At 33.8% G+C, this 18,165-nt stretch overlaps 2 protein-coding genes across 2 annotated transcripts in view; both read left to right on the top strand.

Annotated features, from left to right (window-relative positions):
• Positions 1 to 2,188: 2,188 nt before the first annotated feature.
• Positions 2,189 to 13,215, top strand: LOC127732373 (probable serine/threonine-protein kinase roco8). The gene is made up of 5 exons (XM_052241406.1): positions 2,189 to 2,631; positions 3,816 to 3,893; positions 4,272 to 4,406; positions 5,555 to 5,676; positions 12,637 to 13,215. The coding sequence occupies exons 1-5, from the start codon at positions 2,478 to 2,480 to the stop codon at positions 13,213 to 13,215; spliced, it is 1,068 nt and encodes a 355-aa protein (XP_052097366.1). The 5' UTR covers positions 2,189 to 2,477.
• Positions 13,214 to 18,165, top strand: part of LOC127732432 (uncharacterized) — a 17,122-nt gene continuing 12,170 nt past the window's right edge. The window contains exon 1 of the mRNA XM_052241470.1: positions 13,214 to 13,822. Coding sequence (XP_052097430.1) covers positions 13,229 to 13,822 — 594 coding nt within the window. The 5' untranslated portion in view covers positions 13,214 to 13,228. The remainder of the gene's footprint in view (positions 13,823 to 18,165) is intronic.

The following is an 18,165-nucleotide window of genomic DNA, read 5'->3' as shown; positions in this document are numbered from 1 at the left end:
AGTTTCAGTTTTGCACGATAGACTCATTGTCATCCAAAAGCAATCAAATTTCCAGAAAATCCACCTTTTCAAAATAAGAAGTGATTAGTCTAGTATGTTTTTTCTCAATTGTTCAAGAATCGCAAATTGGTGGAACAACATAATTAATGGCTGACACCTGCTGTCCTTATTTAAATTATTGCTCAACTATAATTAATTGATGTTTTTTGAAGAAGTTCATATTTTGCGATCACAGCGTTTCTTGTATAGTTATTGAAGTTCCACATGCATACCAAATATTTTGCAATTAAGCAAAAGAAATGCTACATAGATTGATTGATTGGTGTTTAGCGCCACTTTCAACACTATTTTGCTATTTCGTGATGGTCAGTTTGTATTGGTGGAGGAAGTCAAAGTCCCCTGAGAAAACCAGCGACCTTCGGTAGGAAAACTGATATCCTAGTCAATTAAGATTGGAGTCGAGTGCACCTATAAGAGCTACATAGAAATATTTTAACTACTATTGTTGTTATTCGTTATAATTAATAAAACAAAATTTAACAAAATAGCATAGAGTCAATCACTAGCCAAATGTTGTATGATTAGTGGTTGATGGTTTTTTTTTTCAACGACCATTTTTTTGCAATTTCATATGAAACTAAATTTTACAATTCATCGAACACCTAGGTACTACAAAGGAGTTGGTTCATTAACTCATAATTTTGGCCATAAACATCTGATTTTTTTTTCACTGTGATAATGTAGTGGACATTTGATTAATATATAAGTAAAAATGTCCAATTGAATCAGTTCAAACATATTGTGTCTTTAGTGACGTCATAATGATGGGAATATTTAAAAAACCTGATTTTTTTGCGGAATTGTGTAATATTTGTGAGAGGTATCTAAAACAAAATAACAGTACTGCCACGCTTCGCAAACAAATATTATTGCTGAAATTTTCTCTTTATGCTATATTCCTTACTTTTCGACAAAATTTTCAATAGGCAAGGGTTGGCGACATATTATACAAAATCATAAAAAAAGTGAAAAAAGTTGACAAATTTATAGAAATATTGAGGAAAATGAAATTTATTCCTATTTCAGGCACATATATTTATAATCATGGAGCAGATATATAATTTTCGTATTATAGTTTCATATATCATATATTTAGCAACAGATACCCATTATAGAAGCTTTAAAAAAACACCTTTACAGGGCCGTTTTTTGGGGGGTTCCTGGCTCTACATCTTTGTTTCAAACAGATTAGAGACATGCATTTTATACTTTGCAATAACATTAAAGTTTTGATTTCACCGAACCACATATGCATTTCAACCATAAATGTATCTTCAGTGATGCTAGAGGCCGACATATTTCAAAAAAGGAAGAGCTTATAAAATCAAAATATACAAAAAGTACAGACAAAGCTGACAAGAACCCGAGAGAGGGACTGTGATGTGGATAAACTTATTCTACAATTTGTTAAGTATGGATGCTTATCCAAAAAAACTGATCATATTGGTACAAGTATTAGATAATTAAAACCTAATTCAAACGGTAATGAACTAATTAAACCCCAATGACTTGCAGTGAAGCCAAACTCGAACTTGGAATCAGGACTATGTATGAGGTGGAGACTTTTTTTTACCAAAATGCCTGCTTCTGACCTAGTAATTATCTAGAATTTTCAACAGACGGAGAATATTTTAAAGTCAAAACGGCATTTATATTTGTTTTCCAACTCGCATTTCTTCAAATTATAGGTTTGTACTGAATGTTTCATTGTAATCGAATATGCCAACCGCCACACATTAGCAGGGGTACATTAAATAAGACTTCTTCGCTGTTTCGCCATACACATTGCACATGATTGTCTATTTTGTGCGAAAACATTACAAACTTACATTATACGTTATTTAGCTTTGGGGCTTCAATACACTTTTAACACAAAGACAATATCTAACAGACTAACTTGTTTTAGTATAAAAAGAGATACGTATTAAGCGTTCCTATGTGAGCTTTGAAGATATATATATTTTACTCAAATTCGAGTTAAGTGTATGTTTTTTACATTTCATGTTAGTTAAAAATATGTGTATTTAATAACAGATATATGCCTATTCAACCAAACACACATAATTTTTGTTGAAATCTGATGATAACAAAAGAACTCAAGCAAGAATAATAGATTACATCATATTCTATGCAATATTTAACATGTTTAACGAATAAAGAGATGTCAACCTCAGATCAGGTTTTGTTTGAATATAATTTGTTACTTTATTGTGTTGTTGCTACTGAACACCTTTTTGTTTATTCTAAGACACTTCTATTTTCTTTCGTTTTTTTTTTTATTTCAAATATTACGTTACAGATGTAAATTTATTTCAGTTTTGCCAGAAGCCATAAACCAATTATCAGAAGTAGATAAAATAAGATACATTAAGCTTCTGCAGGGTTCAAAAACCGAAAACAGGTATTTTGTACGAATTATGATAGTTGGAAAAGAATCAGCTGGGAAAACATGCCTCTTGAGAAGATTATTGAAGGAAGGCATATCCGATGTTTCTAGTACAGATGGTGTGGATATTGTTGTTCGTAGATGCAAAATCAACATAGAAAACGGCAAATGGACAATCGGCAAAAGTATGTAAATACTCAGGGTTGATACATGATGATCATAATTTACAGAAGTCATAAATCGAATACACCTGTTTACCTTTACTTACCTTTCGTATCTTTTGCCATATAACAAAATATACTTTGCAGTACAACTATACTGAAAAGACAAATTAGTATAATCTATATGTCACGTGAAGATTGTTTTCTTCCATAAACCCTTTAATCTTTCATCGCCAACCTTTTGTGGCACCATAACAAACTTTAATATTTACTGGTATCTATAAACATTGAGAAATATCGTAAAGAATATTGGTGGTTAATTAAAACTTCTACAAATGCAACTAATGAACTATCAATTTCAATTAGAGAAGAGACATTATGATGTTCAAAAGCATAATCTTAAATTACATATATATGACAACAATCTCGGAAAAATTGATTTAGGACCATGCTTTTTGATATTGTTTAATACATTTACGCTTGTGCATGCTCACACTGTGTGGACTTTATAAATAGTGTGCTCCTTATAGAAAAACTGCTCCCACAAAGCTATGAGGCAGGACGTCTGAAATCGACATCGCGTAAGTTTAACGGTCACCATCACTAACTGGTTGATCGATTCGATTTGCCATTGCTTCAACTTACTAGTGACATATTCTCGCAGTCAGACATATCTCTTTATGTATTATTTGAATAGCTAATATCCGAAAAGTTTAATAATTATTTAAACTGTTCCTTACATTTTAATGCTATAAGTTATTGTTTATAGAAATAGTTTGATTTATCAAATTAAAATTGGAACAATTACAGTCAAACAGAATATTCCCTTTATGGACCCCTGACATGTATTTTCTTATCAGATCCAGTCTGCATTTTCGAAGAGGTGTAAATTAGACTCCAAAAATGGGTAATGCACTTTTTCAAATCCCTTTTATACCCTAGTCATCCTTCGGATATTTTAACCGTTGTATTTGGGGGAACGCATGGAAACACAATATTTTCATTTTGATTAATGCTGATATTTACTTAATAAACGTAACAATAACTACATTATACTATTTTTATGAACCAATAAAATAAAAGTTACACCCCGTATGGATGGTATGGTAAATGATCACTAATGCCAATCGATAGCCTTGAAATTAGTTGTAAAAAGGTAGTATTGTTTGTCACATTGAAAAACAAATCATTTGTTTCTTTTCTGCCAGGAATTAAAGATGACAAGTTTGGTCGGATTAAGAGAGCAATTATTGCAGAAGAAAAAACAACAATGGATGTTACAAAAGGTACTAATAGAAAAATAGATCCTAGTAAATCTATGCAATCAGGAAAAAGAGAAGGCAATGCAGAAGAAAATAGGTCAATTAATGATAGCCATGATACTTCGGAGGATATAGCACCTAATGACTGTGCCGAGGCCACAGACGTTAAACATACGCAGGTAGATGAGACAACGAATAGCAGTATAAGTACTCTTGACAAGATGTCTTCTTATAAAAATGACATAAAAACGGAAACAAAAATTAATCTGGATGAAAGTAACGATATGAATCAGTCTTCGTTATTGGTAATGCCTGAGGATTTAATGCCTAATGTGTTTTCTAAGTCAACTGTAAATACTCCTTCGAACCTGTATGCATTATGTGAATTATGGGACTTTGCAGGTCAGAAGGAATTTTATGCTACACATCAAGCATTTTTAACTAGTAGTGCAGTATACCTTGTAGTTGCAGATATGAAGGACGACATCAGTAAACAAGGCTTGAGTCAGTATTTTGCAGATTTTCAGCATATTGGAGGTATGGTTTTTTTTTATAGAAAAAAATCAAATGCAATACAAAAAAAAAATAATGAAAGATTTTCGGATTCATAAAAAGGATGTAAAGTATTAAGTTACACTTATTAATTGTTTATATGTTTATATGTTTTGTTGGCTTCCTACCAAGATACAGATTAAAATAACATACTTTGATATAGCAATTTCATTTTCCGTAATAAAAAAACCTCAACAAGCAATATACCAATAAGATATGTTAGCATCGAACCAAAAGTGAAGATAACAAGTTGGGTGGAATCAAGTTTACAATACAGGAAGAATTCACATCTTGTTCAATGAGAAACATGTTCGTGTATAAAAACAAATATATACTGCATTAGAAACTAAATTTTCTCTCTCTCGAATTTTCAAATTGTCAAAAGTTATTCATCACTAGTATTACGAATGCATTCGGACATTTTTGCTGAAATAAAAACAATATATGTTTACCCGTCTTATTTCAAACCAAACAACTGCTGTCAAGAAGCTATAGGAGTGTTTATGCATGAATTAAGTTAAGCGAAAAGTAGAATAGCAAATATACCGAACTACAATAATTAGACATTTTAAAGAATCCCTGTAAGTTCCGTTCAAGATTAAAAATTTGTCAATTCACCTATTAGTTATTAAAAAATGACATTTTACTTCCAATGTATTTTACGACTGTTCAAAAAAATAATCGTACTCTTGTGTTAAAGATGAGGCAGATCTATTTTCTGCAATGTGCGCCCTTTTCCTATCAAGTTTTGTTTGCTAATCAAACCAAATCTCAGTAAAAATGACATTAAAGCAAATGTTTTAATTGCAATTGACAAAATCATTTAAATGCTGGAGTCGACACTACACATGTGTTAACTTTTCCCTATTCGACGATAATCCCCAAAACACAATCTTTCTTAAACCTGGAGAGAACTAAGAATAAATCTGAAAAAAAAAATAATATATATATATATTCTATTACAAAATCGGCAAAATCGTTCCTTTAGTAAAATATACAGTTTCAATTTGTGTTAAACATGTTAAAGATAAATCATGGTTTTTGATATTTTTCCTGTTTTGAATACATGTATATCAAAATGATCATAGTCAGCATCTAAACAATACCTTTTCAACAATGATGATACATTTCAGAGTATGTTGATTTTTGGTTTGATTCTATCCATTGTCACCGAACGACCAGCAAACCAGCTAGTAATGGGCACTTCAATCCTCCGATTTTATTAGTTTTCACAGGAAAGGATAAGTATAACAAGGTAATAAATTTGAAAAATGTTGTTCCTGACTTCTAATTTGATGTCTGTATAAGATTTGACCTATTATCGTCCGTTCATGATCAGAACGTCATCATAGAAATAAGATGTGGGATTATTTCCAGTGAGACCACTATCCAACAAATTCCTAATTATAAAGCAAATATATTAGTCAACGCACTGCATTCAACAATTAAACAAATCCCATACCATATATGTTCAGCTACAAAAGGCCCCGATATAACAGAACGTTTAACAATTCAAATGATCAAATCAATATTAGATGCTTGTTCATGACGAAAACAAATACAATAGTGTGGTCATGCAGTAGGGAGTCAACCGGTAAGATGGTCGTATGAACTTTGAAAGCCACTCGGTCATAAGGAACAGAAATTGAGCCAGGCAACAGGCCAGCGTACGGGTCCTTCAAAGATTGTTGTGATGGTTCCCAGCGCAAATACAAAATTTCAATCCTGGTATCTATGATGAATTTATTCCTAATGTGCATGGAGCGTTGAACCATCTCTAAACGAAAGATCGGATTTTATTTCCCCAATCTGACTACAACCGAGTTTAAACAACATGCACAGTCAAACGAACGCTCCGATTTGACAATGGATTTACTATCATTCGAAGGAGTACTAAAGGCTTACTTTACTTTATACTTAGTAAACTCTAGAGGTTGTCATAAGGGGACGTGGTATGACGAGCAATGATATAACTATCCATAAAGACCAAGCAACTAAAAATGTAACAACAAATCACAATACGGCCTTTAAAAATTGAAAACAACACGTTTAATAATTTCATGCGTCCGAAGCGCTTTTCTGGATTTACCTTCATCAGGAACGCTCAAAGCCAATCATTTGAAATCCGAGGGATGTATAAGTACCGAAACAGTTGAAGAGCTATATGACAAAAATACCTAAAACAAATAGCCAAATCCATTTAAGGTCAACTTTGCCTGAGGGAGTTGAAACCTTAGTTTCTTTATAATTTCTAAATTTATAAACGGGCAATTTTAGAAAAGTTTGTTATAAATCATGTCAGTACCGAAGTACTGACTACTTAGCTGATGATACCCTGGTGGACTGATAGTCCACCAGCAGAGGTATCGACCCAGTGATGTAAAAAATTTAAAACAACATGTTTAATAATTTCATGCGTCCGAAGCGCTTTTCTGGATTTACCTTCATCAGGAACGCTCAAAGCCAAACATTTGAAATCCGAGGGATGTATAAGTACCGATACAGTTGAAGAGCTATATGACAAAACTACCTAAAACAAATAGCCAAATCCATCTTAGGTCAACTTTGTCTGAGGGAGTTGAAACCTTAGTTTCTTTATAATTTCTAAATTTATAAACAGGCAATTTTAGAAAAGTTTGTTATAAATCATGTCAGTACCGAAGTACTGACTACTTAGCTGATGATACCCTCTGGGACTGATAGTCCACCAGCAGAGGTATCGACCCAGTGATGTAAAAAATTGAAAACACGTTTAATAATTTCATGCGTCCGAAGCGCTTTTCTGGATTTACCTTCATCAGGAACGCTCAAAGCTAAACATTTGAAATCCGAGGGATGTATAAGTACCGAAACAGTTAGGATCTATATGACAAAAATACCTAAAACAAATAGCCAAATCCATCTAAGGTCAACTTTGTCTGAGGGAGTTGAAACCTTAGTTTTTTTATAATTTCAAAATTTATAAACGGGCAATTTTAGAAAAGTTTGTTATAAATCATGTCAGTACCGAAGTACTGACTACTGAGCTGATGATACCCTCGGGGACTGATTGTCCACCAGCAGAGGTATCGACCCAGTGATGTAAAAAATTGAAAACTACACGTTAAATAATTTCATGCGTCCGAAGCGTTTTTCTGGATTTACCTTCATCAGGAACGCTCAAGGCTAAACATTTGAAATCCGAGGGATGTATAAGTACCGAAACAGTTGAAGAGCTATATGACAAAAATACCTAAAACAAATAGCCAAATCCATCTAAGGTCAACTTTGTCTGAGGGAGTTGAAACCTTAGTTTCTTTATAATTTCAAAATTTATAAACGGGCAATTTTAGAAAAGTTTGTTATAAATCATGTCAGTACCGAAGTACTGACTACTTAGCTGATGATACCCTCGGGGACTGATAGTCCACCAGCAGAGGTATCGACCCAGTGATGTAAAAAATTTAAAACAACATGTTTAATAATTTCATGCGTCCGAAGCGCTTTTCTGGATTTACCTTCATCAGGAACGCTCAAAGCCAAACATTTGAAATCCGAGGGATGTATAAGTACCGAAACAGTTGAAGAGCTATATGACAAAAATACCTAAAACAAATAGCCAAATACTTCTAAGGTCAACTTTGTCTGAGGGAGTTGAAACCTTAGTTTCTTTATAATTTCAAAATTTATAAACGGGCAATTTTAGAAAAGTTTGTTATAAATCATGTCAGTACCGAAGTTCTGACTACTGAGCTGATGATACCCTCGGGGACTGATAGTCCACCAGCAGAGGTATCGACCCAGTGATGTAAAAAATTGAAAACACGTTTAATAATTTCATGCGTCCGAAGCGCTTTTCTGGATTTACCTTCATCAGGAACGCTCAAAGCTAAACATTTGAAATCCGAGGGATGTATAAGTACCGAAACAGTTAGGATCTATATGACAAAAATACCTAAAACAAATAGCCAAATCCATCTAAGGTCAACTTTGTCTGAGGGAGTTGAAACCTTAGTTTTTTTATAATTTCAAAATTTATAAACGGGCAATTTTAGAAAAGTTTGTTATAAATCATGTCAGTACCGAAGTACTGACTACTGAGCTGATAATACCCTCGGGGACTGATTTTCCACCAGCAGAGGTATCGACCCAGTGATGTAAAAAATTGAAAACTACACGTTTAATAATTTCATGCGTCCGAAGCGTTTTTCTGGATTTACCTTCATCAGGAACGCTCAAGGCTAAACATTTGAAATCCGAGGGATGTATAAGTACCGAAACAGTTGAAGAGCTATACGACAAAAATATCTAAAACAAATAGCCAAATCCATCTAAGGTCAACTTTGTCTGAGGGAGTTGAAACCTTAGTTTCTATATAATTTCAAAATTTATAAACGGGCAATTTTAGAAAAGTTTGTTATAAATCATGTCAGTACCGAAGTACTGACTACTTAGCTGATGATACCCTCGGGGACTGATAGTCCACCAGCAGAGGTATCGACCCAGTGATGTAAAAAATTTAAAACAACATGTTTAATAATTTCATGCGTCCGAAGCGCTTTTCTGGATTTACCTTCATCAGGAACGCTCAAAGCCAAACATTTGAAATCCGAGGGATGTATAAGTACCGAAACAGTTAGGATCTATATGACAAAAATACCTAAAACAAATAGCCAAATCCATCTAAGGTCAACTTTGTCTGAGGGAGTTGAAACCTTAGTTTTTTTATAATTTCAAAATTTATAAACGGGCAATTTTAGAAAAGTTTGTTATAAATCATGTCAGTACCGAAGTACTGACTACTGAGCTGATGATACCCTCGGGGACTGATTGTCCACCAGCAGAGGTATCGACCCAGTGATGTAAAAAATTGAAAACTACACGTTTAATAATTTCATGCGTCCGAAGCGTTTTTCTGGATTTACCTTCATCAGGAACGCTCAAGGCTAAACATTTGAAATCCAAGGGATGTATAAGTACCGAAACAGTTGAAGAGCTATATGACAAAAATACCTAAAACAAATAGCCAAATCCATTTAAGGTCAACTTTGCCTGAGGGAGTTGAAACCTTAGTTTCTTTATAATTTCTAAATTTATAAACGGGCAATTTTAGAAAAGTTTGTTATAAATCATGTCAGTACCGAAGTACTGACTACTTAGCTGATGATACCCTGGTGGACTGATAGTCCACCAGCAGAGGTATCGACCCAGTGATGTAAAAAATTTAAAACAACATGTTTAATAATTTCATGCGTCCGAAGCGCTTTTCTGGATTTACCTTCATCAGGAACGCTCAAAGCCAAACATTTGAAATCCGAGGTATGTATAAGTACCGATACAGTTGAAGAGCTATATGACAAAACTACCTAAAACAAATAGCCAAATCCATCTTAGGTCAACTTTGTCTGAGGGAGTTGAAACCTTAGTTTTTTTATAATTTCAAAATTTATAAACGGGCAATTTTAGAAAAGTTTGTTATAAATCATGTCAGTACCGAAGTACTGACTACTTAGCTGATGATACCCTCGGGGACTGATAGTCCACCAGCAGAGGTATCGACCCAGTGATATAAAAAATTGAAAACACGTTTAATAATTCCATGCGTCCGAAGCGCTTTTCTGGATTTACCTTCATCAGGAACGCTCAAAGCTAAACATTTGAAATCCGAGGGATGTATAAGTACCGAAACAGTTAGGATCTATATGACAAAAATACCTAAAACAAATAGCCAAATCCATCTAAGGTCAACTTTGTCTGAGGGAGTTGAAACCTTAGTTTTTTTATAATTTCAAAATTTATAAACGGGCAATTTTAGAAAAGTTTGTTATAAATCATGTCAGTACCGAAGTACTGACTACTGAGCTGATGATACCCTCGGGGACTGATTGTCCACCAGCAGAGGTATCGACCCAGTGATGTAAAAAATTGAAAACTACACGTTTAATAATTTCATGCGTCCGAAGCGTTTTTCTGGATTTACCTTCATCAGGAACGCTCAAGGCTTAACATTTGAAATCCGAGGGATGTATAAGTACCGAAACAGTTGAAGAGCTATATGACAAAAATACCTAAAACAAATAGCCAAATCCATCTAAGGTCAACTTTGTCTGAGGGAGTTGAAACCTTAGTTTCTTTATAATTTCAAAATTTATAAACGGGCAATTTTAGAAAAGTTTGTTATAAATCATGTCAGTACCGAAGTACTGACTACTTAGCTGATGATACCCTCGGGGACTGATAGTCCACCAGCAGAGGTATCGACCCAGTGATGTAAAAAATTTAAAACAACATGTTTAATAATTTCATGCGTCCGAAGCGCTTTTCTGGATTTACCTTCATCAGGAACGCTCAAAGCCAAACATTTGAAATCCGAGGGATGTATAAGTACCGAAACAGTTGAAGAGCTATATGACAAAAATACCTAAAACAAATAGCCAAATACATCTAAGGTCAACTTTGTCTGAGGGAGTTGAAACCTTAGTTTCTTTATAATTTCAAAATTTATAAACGGGCAATTTTAGAAAAGTTTGTTATAAATCATGTCAGTACCGAAGTTCTGACTACTGAGCTGATGATACCCTCGGGGACTGATAGTCCACCAGCAGAGGTATCGACCCAGTGATGTAAAAAATTGAAAACACGTTTAATAATTTCATGCGTCCGAAGCGCTTTTCTGGATTTACCTTCATCAGGAACGCTCAAAGCTAAACATTTGAAATCCGAGGGATGTATAAGTACCGAAACAGTTAGGATCTATATGACAAAAATACCTAAAACAAATAGCCAAATCCATCTAAGGTCAACTTTGTCTGAGGGAGTTGAAACCTTAGTTTTTTTATAATTTCAAAATTTATAAACGGGCAATTTTAGAAAAGTTTGTTATAAATCATGTCAGTACCGAAGTACTGACTACTGAGCTGATGATACCCTCGGGGACTGATTGTCCACCAGCAGAGGTATCGACCCAGTGATGTAAAAAATTGAAAACTACACGTTTAATAATTTCATGCGTCCGAAGCGTTTTTCTGGATTTACCTTCATCAGGAACGCTCAAGGCTTAACATTTGAAATCCGAGGGATGTATAAGTACCGAAACAGTTGAAGAGCTATATGACAAAAATACCTAAAACAAATAGCCAAATCCATCTAAGGTCAACTTTGTCTGAGGGAGTTGAAACCTTAGTTTCTTTATAATTTCAAAATTTATAAACGGGCAATTTTAGAAAAGTTTGTTATAAATCATGTCAGTACCGAAGTACTGACTACTTAGCTGATGATACCCTCGGGGACTGATAGTCCACCAGCAGAGGTATCGACCCAGTGATGTAAAAAATTTAAAACAACATGTTTAATAATTTCATGCGTCCGAAGCGCTTTTCTGGATTTACCTTCATCAGGAACGCTCAAAGCCAAACATTTGAAATCCGAGGGATGTATAAGTACCGAAACAGTTGAAGAGCTATATGACAAAAATACCTAAAACAAATAGCCAAATACATCTAAGGTCAACTTTGTCTGAGGGAGTTGAAACCTTAGTTTCTTTATAATTTCAAAATTTATAAACGGGCAATTTTAGAAAAGTTTGTTATAAATCATGTCAGTACCGAAGTTCTGACTACTGAGCTGATGATACCCTCGGGGACTGATAGTCCACCAGCAGAGGTATCGACCCAGTGATGTAAAAAATTGAAAACACGTTTAATAATTTCATGCGTCCGAAGCGCTTTTCTGGATTTACCTTCATCAGGAACGCTCAAAGCCAAACATTTGAAATCCGAGGGATGTATAAGTACCGAAACAGTTGAAGAGCTATATGACAAAAATACCTAAAACAAATAGCCAAATCCATCTAAGGTCAACTTTGTCTGAGGGAGTTGAAACCTTAGTTTCTTTATAATTTCAAAATTTATAAACGGGCAATTTTAGTAAAGTTTGTTATAAATCATGTCAGTACCGAAGTACTGACTACTGAGCTGATGATACCCTCGGGTACTGATAGTCCACCAGCAGAGGTATCGACCCAGTGATGTAAAATCTTAAACAATGACAGACAATCATATGGTATAGTTTCCTATAGAGGACGCTTAAATTGTATTTATAATTGTCGTAAGATGTAATGATACGTTTGAATAAAGATGTTATATATTGGAGGTTCATAAACTATTTATATTTCTCACTTATGTCGGTTAAAGTATCAAACATGACAATTGCTGATTCTTTTATTTATTTTCTGTAGGCTGAATTTAAGAAGAGAGAAAAGGAACTTAATAATCAAATAGACCATGTTTTTGGATTTCAAAGCAAATATCACCACTTGTACAACAAGTTTTATCTGTCAAATACTAAAGATAGTAACGAAGATTTTGAGAAGTTGCAATACGCAATTTATGAGACTGCACGTAAAATGGATAATTGGGGTAATGCTTTTCCATTAAAATGGATTCTTTTAGAACATTTGATTGAAATTAATAAGATCAATGGAAAAAATTTTATCAATTTTCCTGACATGTCAAATCTGGCTAAACATCCTGATATCAATATACTAGAAAAGGAGGAATTGTTGTTGTTTCTTCGATTTCAGCATAACGTAGGGAACATTATTTTTTTTGAAAATATACAGGATTTGATCATATTAAGACCTCAGTGGTTAGCAGATGCTTTCCGATGTTTAGTCTCAGATAAAGTTGATTACAGGAGATTGCATCACCTTAAGGACTGGACACTTTTTACACGACAAGGCAAAATGAGTGAATCACTAATAACAGAACTCTTCAATTCAAAAGATGGATGTCAGTTATCAGGACAGAAAAAATAATTTACTTAAAGTTATGGAAAAACTTGACATATTGGTCAAAATTGAGAACTCGAGTTATTATATAATGCCAAGCATGATGCCGCCTTCCACGTTTGATGCTGTATGTGAAAAAATTGGCATTCTTACAAATAAATGCAAAAGGACTTCCTGGCTTTGTTTTAAATTTGAATTTCTTCCACCTTCTTTCTTTAACCATCTATCTGCCTGGTTTATCAGAAAATACAACCCTAGCAAATTAGATAGTGGTATTGCATTATATCGAGGAATCTGTATGTTTGACATTGAGGCATCTGGCGGTAAAAAGATTATGGTTACCATGTCGTCTGATACCATTGCTCTCCAGGTCGTGTCGTTTTCCGAACAACATGAGGGATTGAGAAGCACGTGTAGCGATATCTTCAGTGGAGTAACACAACTAATTACAAATATAAAAGAGAGATATAAGGTGAAAATATCGTTTAAACTCCATTTCAAATGCAGTGATGGCTATTATTTTAAAGACACATTTGAATATGAGAAATTGACAATTGAGAAGGAGTGTTTCTGTATTCAGCATAAGCAAATGCATCGATCTGAGCAGATATATTCGCCCTGGATGAATAATGAGGTATGATTTTTAAAACGGCATCTTTACAAATTGTCAAATTATCATTTAGATTCCTCAACAGTATTTACTCAGTCTAATATTGTCTGGGCTCATTGTGAACAGACTTTACTCAGTCTGATATTGTCCAAGTGCATTGTAAACAGTCTAACATGTTTAACCCCGCCACATTCTGTATGTATGTGCCTGTCCCAAGTCAGGAGCCTGTAATTCAGTGGTTGTCGTTTGTTGTTGTGTTACATATTTGTTTTTCGTTCATTTTTTTTGTAAATAAATTAGGCCATTAATTTTCTCGTTTGAATTGTTTTACATTTTGTCATTCCGGGGCCTTTTATAGCTGACTATGCGGTATGGGCTTTGCTCATTGTTGAAAGCCGTACGGTGGCCTATGGTTGTTAATTTCTGTGTCATTTGGTCTCTTGTGAAGAGTTGTCTCATTACATTGGGAGTAAAATGTCATTATATAATAACTAATAATCGCGAAATGATTTGCATGGCGGAAAATGGGGCGTGATATACGTTGTCAATCAACATATGAGAAACAAAACGGGAAGCAAAGTTTCGATTGACCAGAGTTCAGACGTAAAACTTTGAGCTCCTCGCCTGTTTGAAAATTTGTTTAAATTCTATACAGAAGAATTAGAATAAGGTTAAGTATTAATAGTACATGTAAATAATTATTTCCTATATTCTTTCATAAATCGATGAAGTTCGCAATTGAGAATAAACGGAATCTAGGTTTTATATTCAATGTTATTTTAGAGTTCATGAATATGTAATTAGCCTAAATTGTTGTTACTGGTATTTTTAGCTAATATTCAATACCGGGATAGGCAAAATTCACTGACGCACAGGTTAAAGTTTCAATTTGTATTTTTTCAGCTGTGGTGATTTATTTGTTTAATATTAGTAAATAACCATTTGAATAAATTATATTGATTTTGTACTTTGATTTCGTGAATAATTTGCCATCAGATTCTTCTCTAAAAGTATTCAAACCGCTCGGAGGCATAAATTTCACCACACTCTGTTCATACAACATATGAAAAACAAAACGGGATGCAAATACAAATTTACATCCTGGTATCTATGATGAGTTTATTTACAACCACTGGGTCGATGCCACTGATGGTGGAGTTTTTATTCCCCAAGGATATCACCAGATCAGTAGTCAGCACTTCTGTGTTGACATGAATAATCATTGATCTGGTCATTATTATAAATTAACTGTTCATATAACTTTGATTTTTTGAAAAACTAAGGCTTTTCTACCACAGGAATAGATTACCATAGCTGTATTTGGCAAAACTTTTAGGAATTTTTGGTCCTCAATGCTCTTCAACTTCGTACTTTATTTGACCTTTTTAACTTTTTTTTTATTCGAGCGTCACTGATAAGTCTTTTGTAGACGAAACGCGCGTTTGGCGCAAATACAAATTTACTTCCTGGTTTTTATGATGAGTTTATGTACAACCACTGAGTCGATGCCACTGCTGTTGGAGTTTTTATTCCCCGAGGGTATCACCAGCCCAGTAGTCAGCACTTCTGTGTTGACATGAATTATCATTGATATGGTCATAATTATAAATTAACTGTTCATAAAACTTTGATTTTTTGAAATACTAAGGCTTTTCTACCTCAGGAATAGATTACCTTAGCTGTATTTGGCAAAACTTTTAGGAATTTTTGGTCCTCAATGCTCTTCAACTTCGTACTTTTTTTGGACTTTTTAACTTTTTTTGATACGAGCGTCACTGATGAGTCTTTTGTAGACGAAACGCGCGTCAGGCGCAAATGCAAATTTACATCCTAATATCGATGATGAGTTTATTCATAACTTACAAAAACATGTATAATCATAACTCTGATAGTTACCTTAACAATATTAACATACTGAGTATTGCAACGTAAACGGGTTTTTACATGTAAACGGATATTCCTTTAATATGTGTCTTACACCCCGGTATCTCAACCGTTTACATTACTAGTAGAAAGGATTCGGCCTATGCTTTCTGCAGACAACATACTGACAATCCTGAGAACCAACACAATACAACAAATGAGACGTGTCAGAAACCTAGAAATGGCCAGAGGTGACAGGACAAGAGGTGACGACTGTGTCAAGCAATGTATTCGTTCATATAATAGATAACCAAGATCGATAAAAAGAGTTTCATATTTAATAAACAAACACAAACACAAATATCGCGGAATCTCCATATGAAATTCAATACTTGAATGGTCAATACATTTTTGAACCTCACCTTATAGGAAACAACGGGGCAAAAACATTGGCATTAAAAAAATACTCAAAATAAATTAACCAAGTAAAATGAAAGTTTTTGGCCTTAGTGCTAAAAAAATGATAAAAATAAATATATTCACACACTGGAAATTTATTAAGAAATGTACACTAGTCGTCCCTAACAAAACCTTCAATCAAACAAGTTAATGACGTCACAAATTCTGAAACACATTATTCAGTAGCATTGACTAGTTCAAGACCTTAAAACATGCGATAATACAAAATTTAATTCCAGAGTAAGGCTTGAACAATTCCGAAGATTGACGACCGTTACTCTGAAATATCCTCGGATTAACAATTTTTTTTTAATATATATACCAAATTGTACCTTATCTCTTCATCAATCCAAAATCAAGGAATATCTAGCTAGTGTACAATGCCTTCTATTTTTTTGGGGGGTGGGGGAGGGGGGGATTGAACGGAAACGTAAATAATGAATTTAGAAATGTTTGACTCTAAAACCGAAACAAATCAATTGTAAATACAGCGTTCAGTTACAAAAAATTCGTGTATGCTATTATAAAGTATGCTATTTAGACAAATTAGTTTGTTTTTGATAAAAACTCAACCAAAAGAAAACAAACAAACTTTTTTTCGTAAGTTGATAGTGCGATCAATAACGTAGATGCCAAACGAAGAAATATTCTAAAGTAATTTATTAGCGTAAACACAGTTTAAGACATATGTAGACACATTCAGAATGTAAAGAAGATGTTGAGACATCTAGAATGTAGAGTTCATTAAGAAGAAATCATGATGTTATGAATATGTTGAGACAAAGTCAAACATTCATCATACTTTTCAGAAAAACACAAAATTCTTACGCATTCAGATACAAATTGGTCAGTTGGATCTGATGACTTTGTAGTGAATGCATATTTACGTCTCTTTTATAGATTCATCGACACAAATTCGAAAAGATTTTAAAATGAGGGTTGCAATGGTAGCGTAATGAACCGCATGTTAATAATCTCTGGTACTATATATGTATCTTGTCATATGCGAAAGGTCAACCATGACGTATTAGTAACGGTATCATTAAACTTTAATTTTATTTTTCACCTCTCTTTGGCACGAGGCCAAAATCATAAAATGCAAAACATAATACAAACATAGAAGAGCAGGTAAAACTTAAAAGGACGATAAGTAAAGTTAAACCCCGACAAGGCAGATACATGTTAACTGATTCATTTAAAATGATTCCAAAATTCTTAAACAGCCATTCAAATAAAATAATATCCGTCAATTCATTTAAGTACCGAAGTATTGGCTATTGAGCTAATGATATCCTCGAGGATTTAAAATCTATCAGATGTGGCCAAAAAGTCACCAAGAATATGTATCGAGCCAGTGAAAGTAATACATAAAGACAGATCAGTCTGAAGTACTGGCTAATTGAATGGATTTATGATATCCTCGAGGACTAAAAGTCTTTCAGTAGACCTATCAATCCAGTGGTAGTAACAAAGTAAACATACACGGTACCAATTTTACTATACCAGATTACGAGTTCGACGTTAAATGTATCTACAGTGATGCTCAATCAAAAATCAATTAACAGTTGCGCCATGAGCTTTTTTCAAAGAATAAAGTTCAATAACATCTCAATGTCATATCAGAAATGTATAAAACAAACTAAAGGGAGGTTATTCTAAAAGATATAAACCTATCACCAAAATTTCATGAAATCTGCGCAAAGCACTTTTGAGTTATTGTCCGAAAAAAAAACCCTTTTGTATGAATAACATAACATAACCCGGAAACGTAAAATCTAATAAATTTGTAATCGATAGGAAGTTGACGTCAATAGATATAAACAATTCACCAAAGTTTCGGGCAAGTTGGTTAAAGCATTTTTGAGTTATTGTCCGACATGTTGACGACGGACGGACAGACAACGGGCGTATAACAACTGAATACAAACGCTGAATAGCTGATAAAACCAAAAAGGCCCGAATGTACATCCAAACTCGGACAAAAAGCTATACATGAGAACAGTACATTCCTTAATTTAAAATGATTTTGAAATTGTTTGATTATA

Source organism: Mytilus californianus, unplaced genomic scaffold (genome assembly GCF_021869535.1).
Source record: "Mytilus californianus isolate M0D057914Y unplaced genomic scaffold, xbMytCali1.0.p SCAF_24, whole genome shotgun sequence".
Lineage (NCBI taxonomy): Eukaryota > Metazoa > Mollusca > Bivalvia > Mytilida > Mytilidae > Mytilus > Mytilus californianus.
The sequence above is the reverse complement of the archived record's forward strand: the minus strand, read 5'-3'. Positions and strand labels throughout refer to the sequence as shown.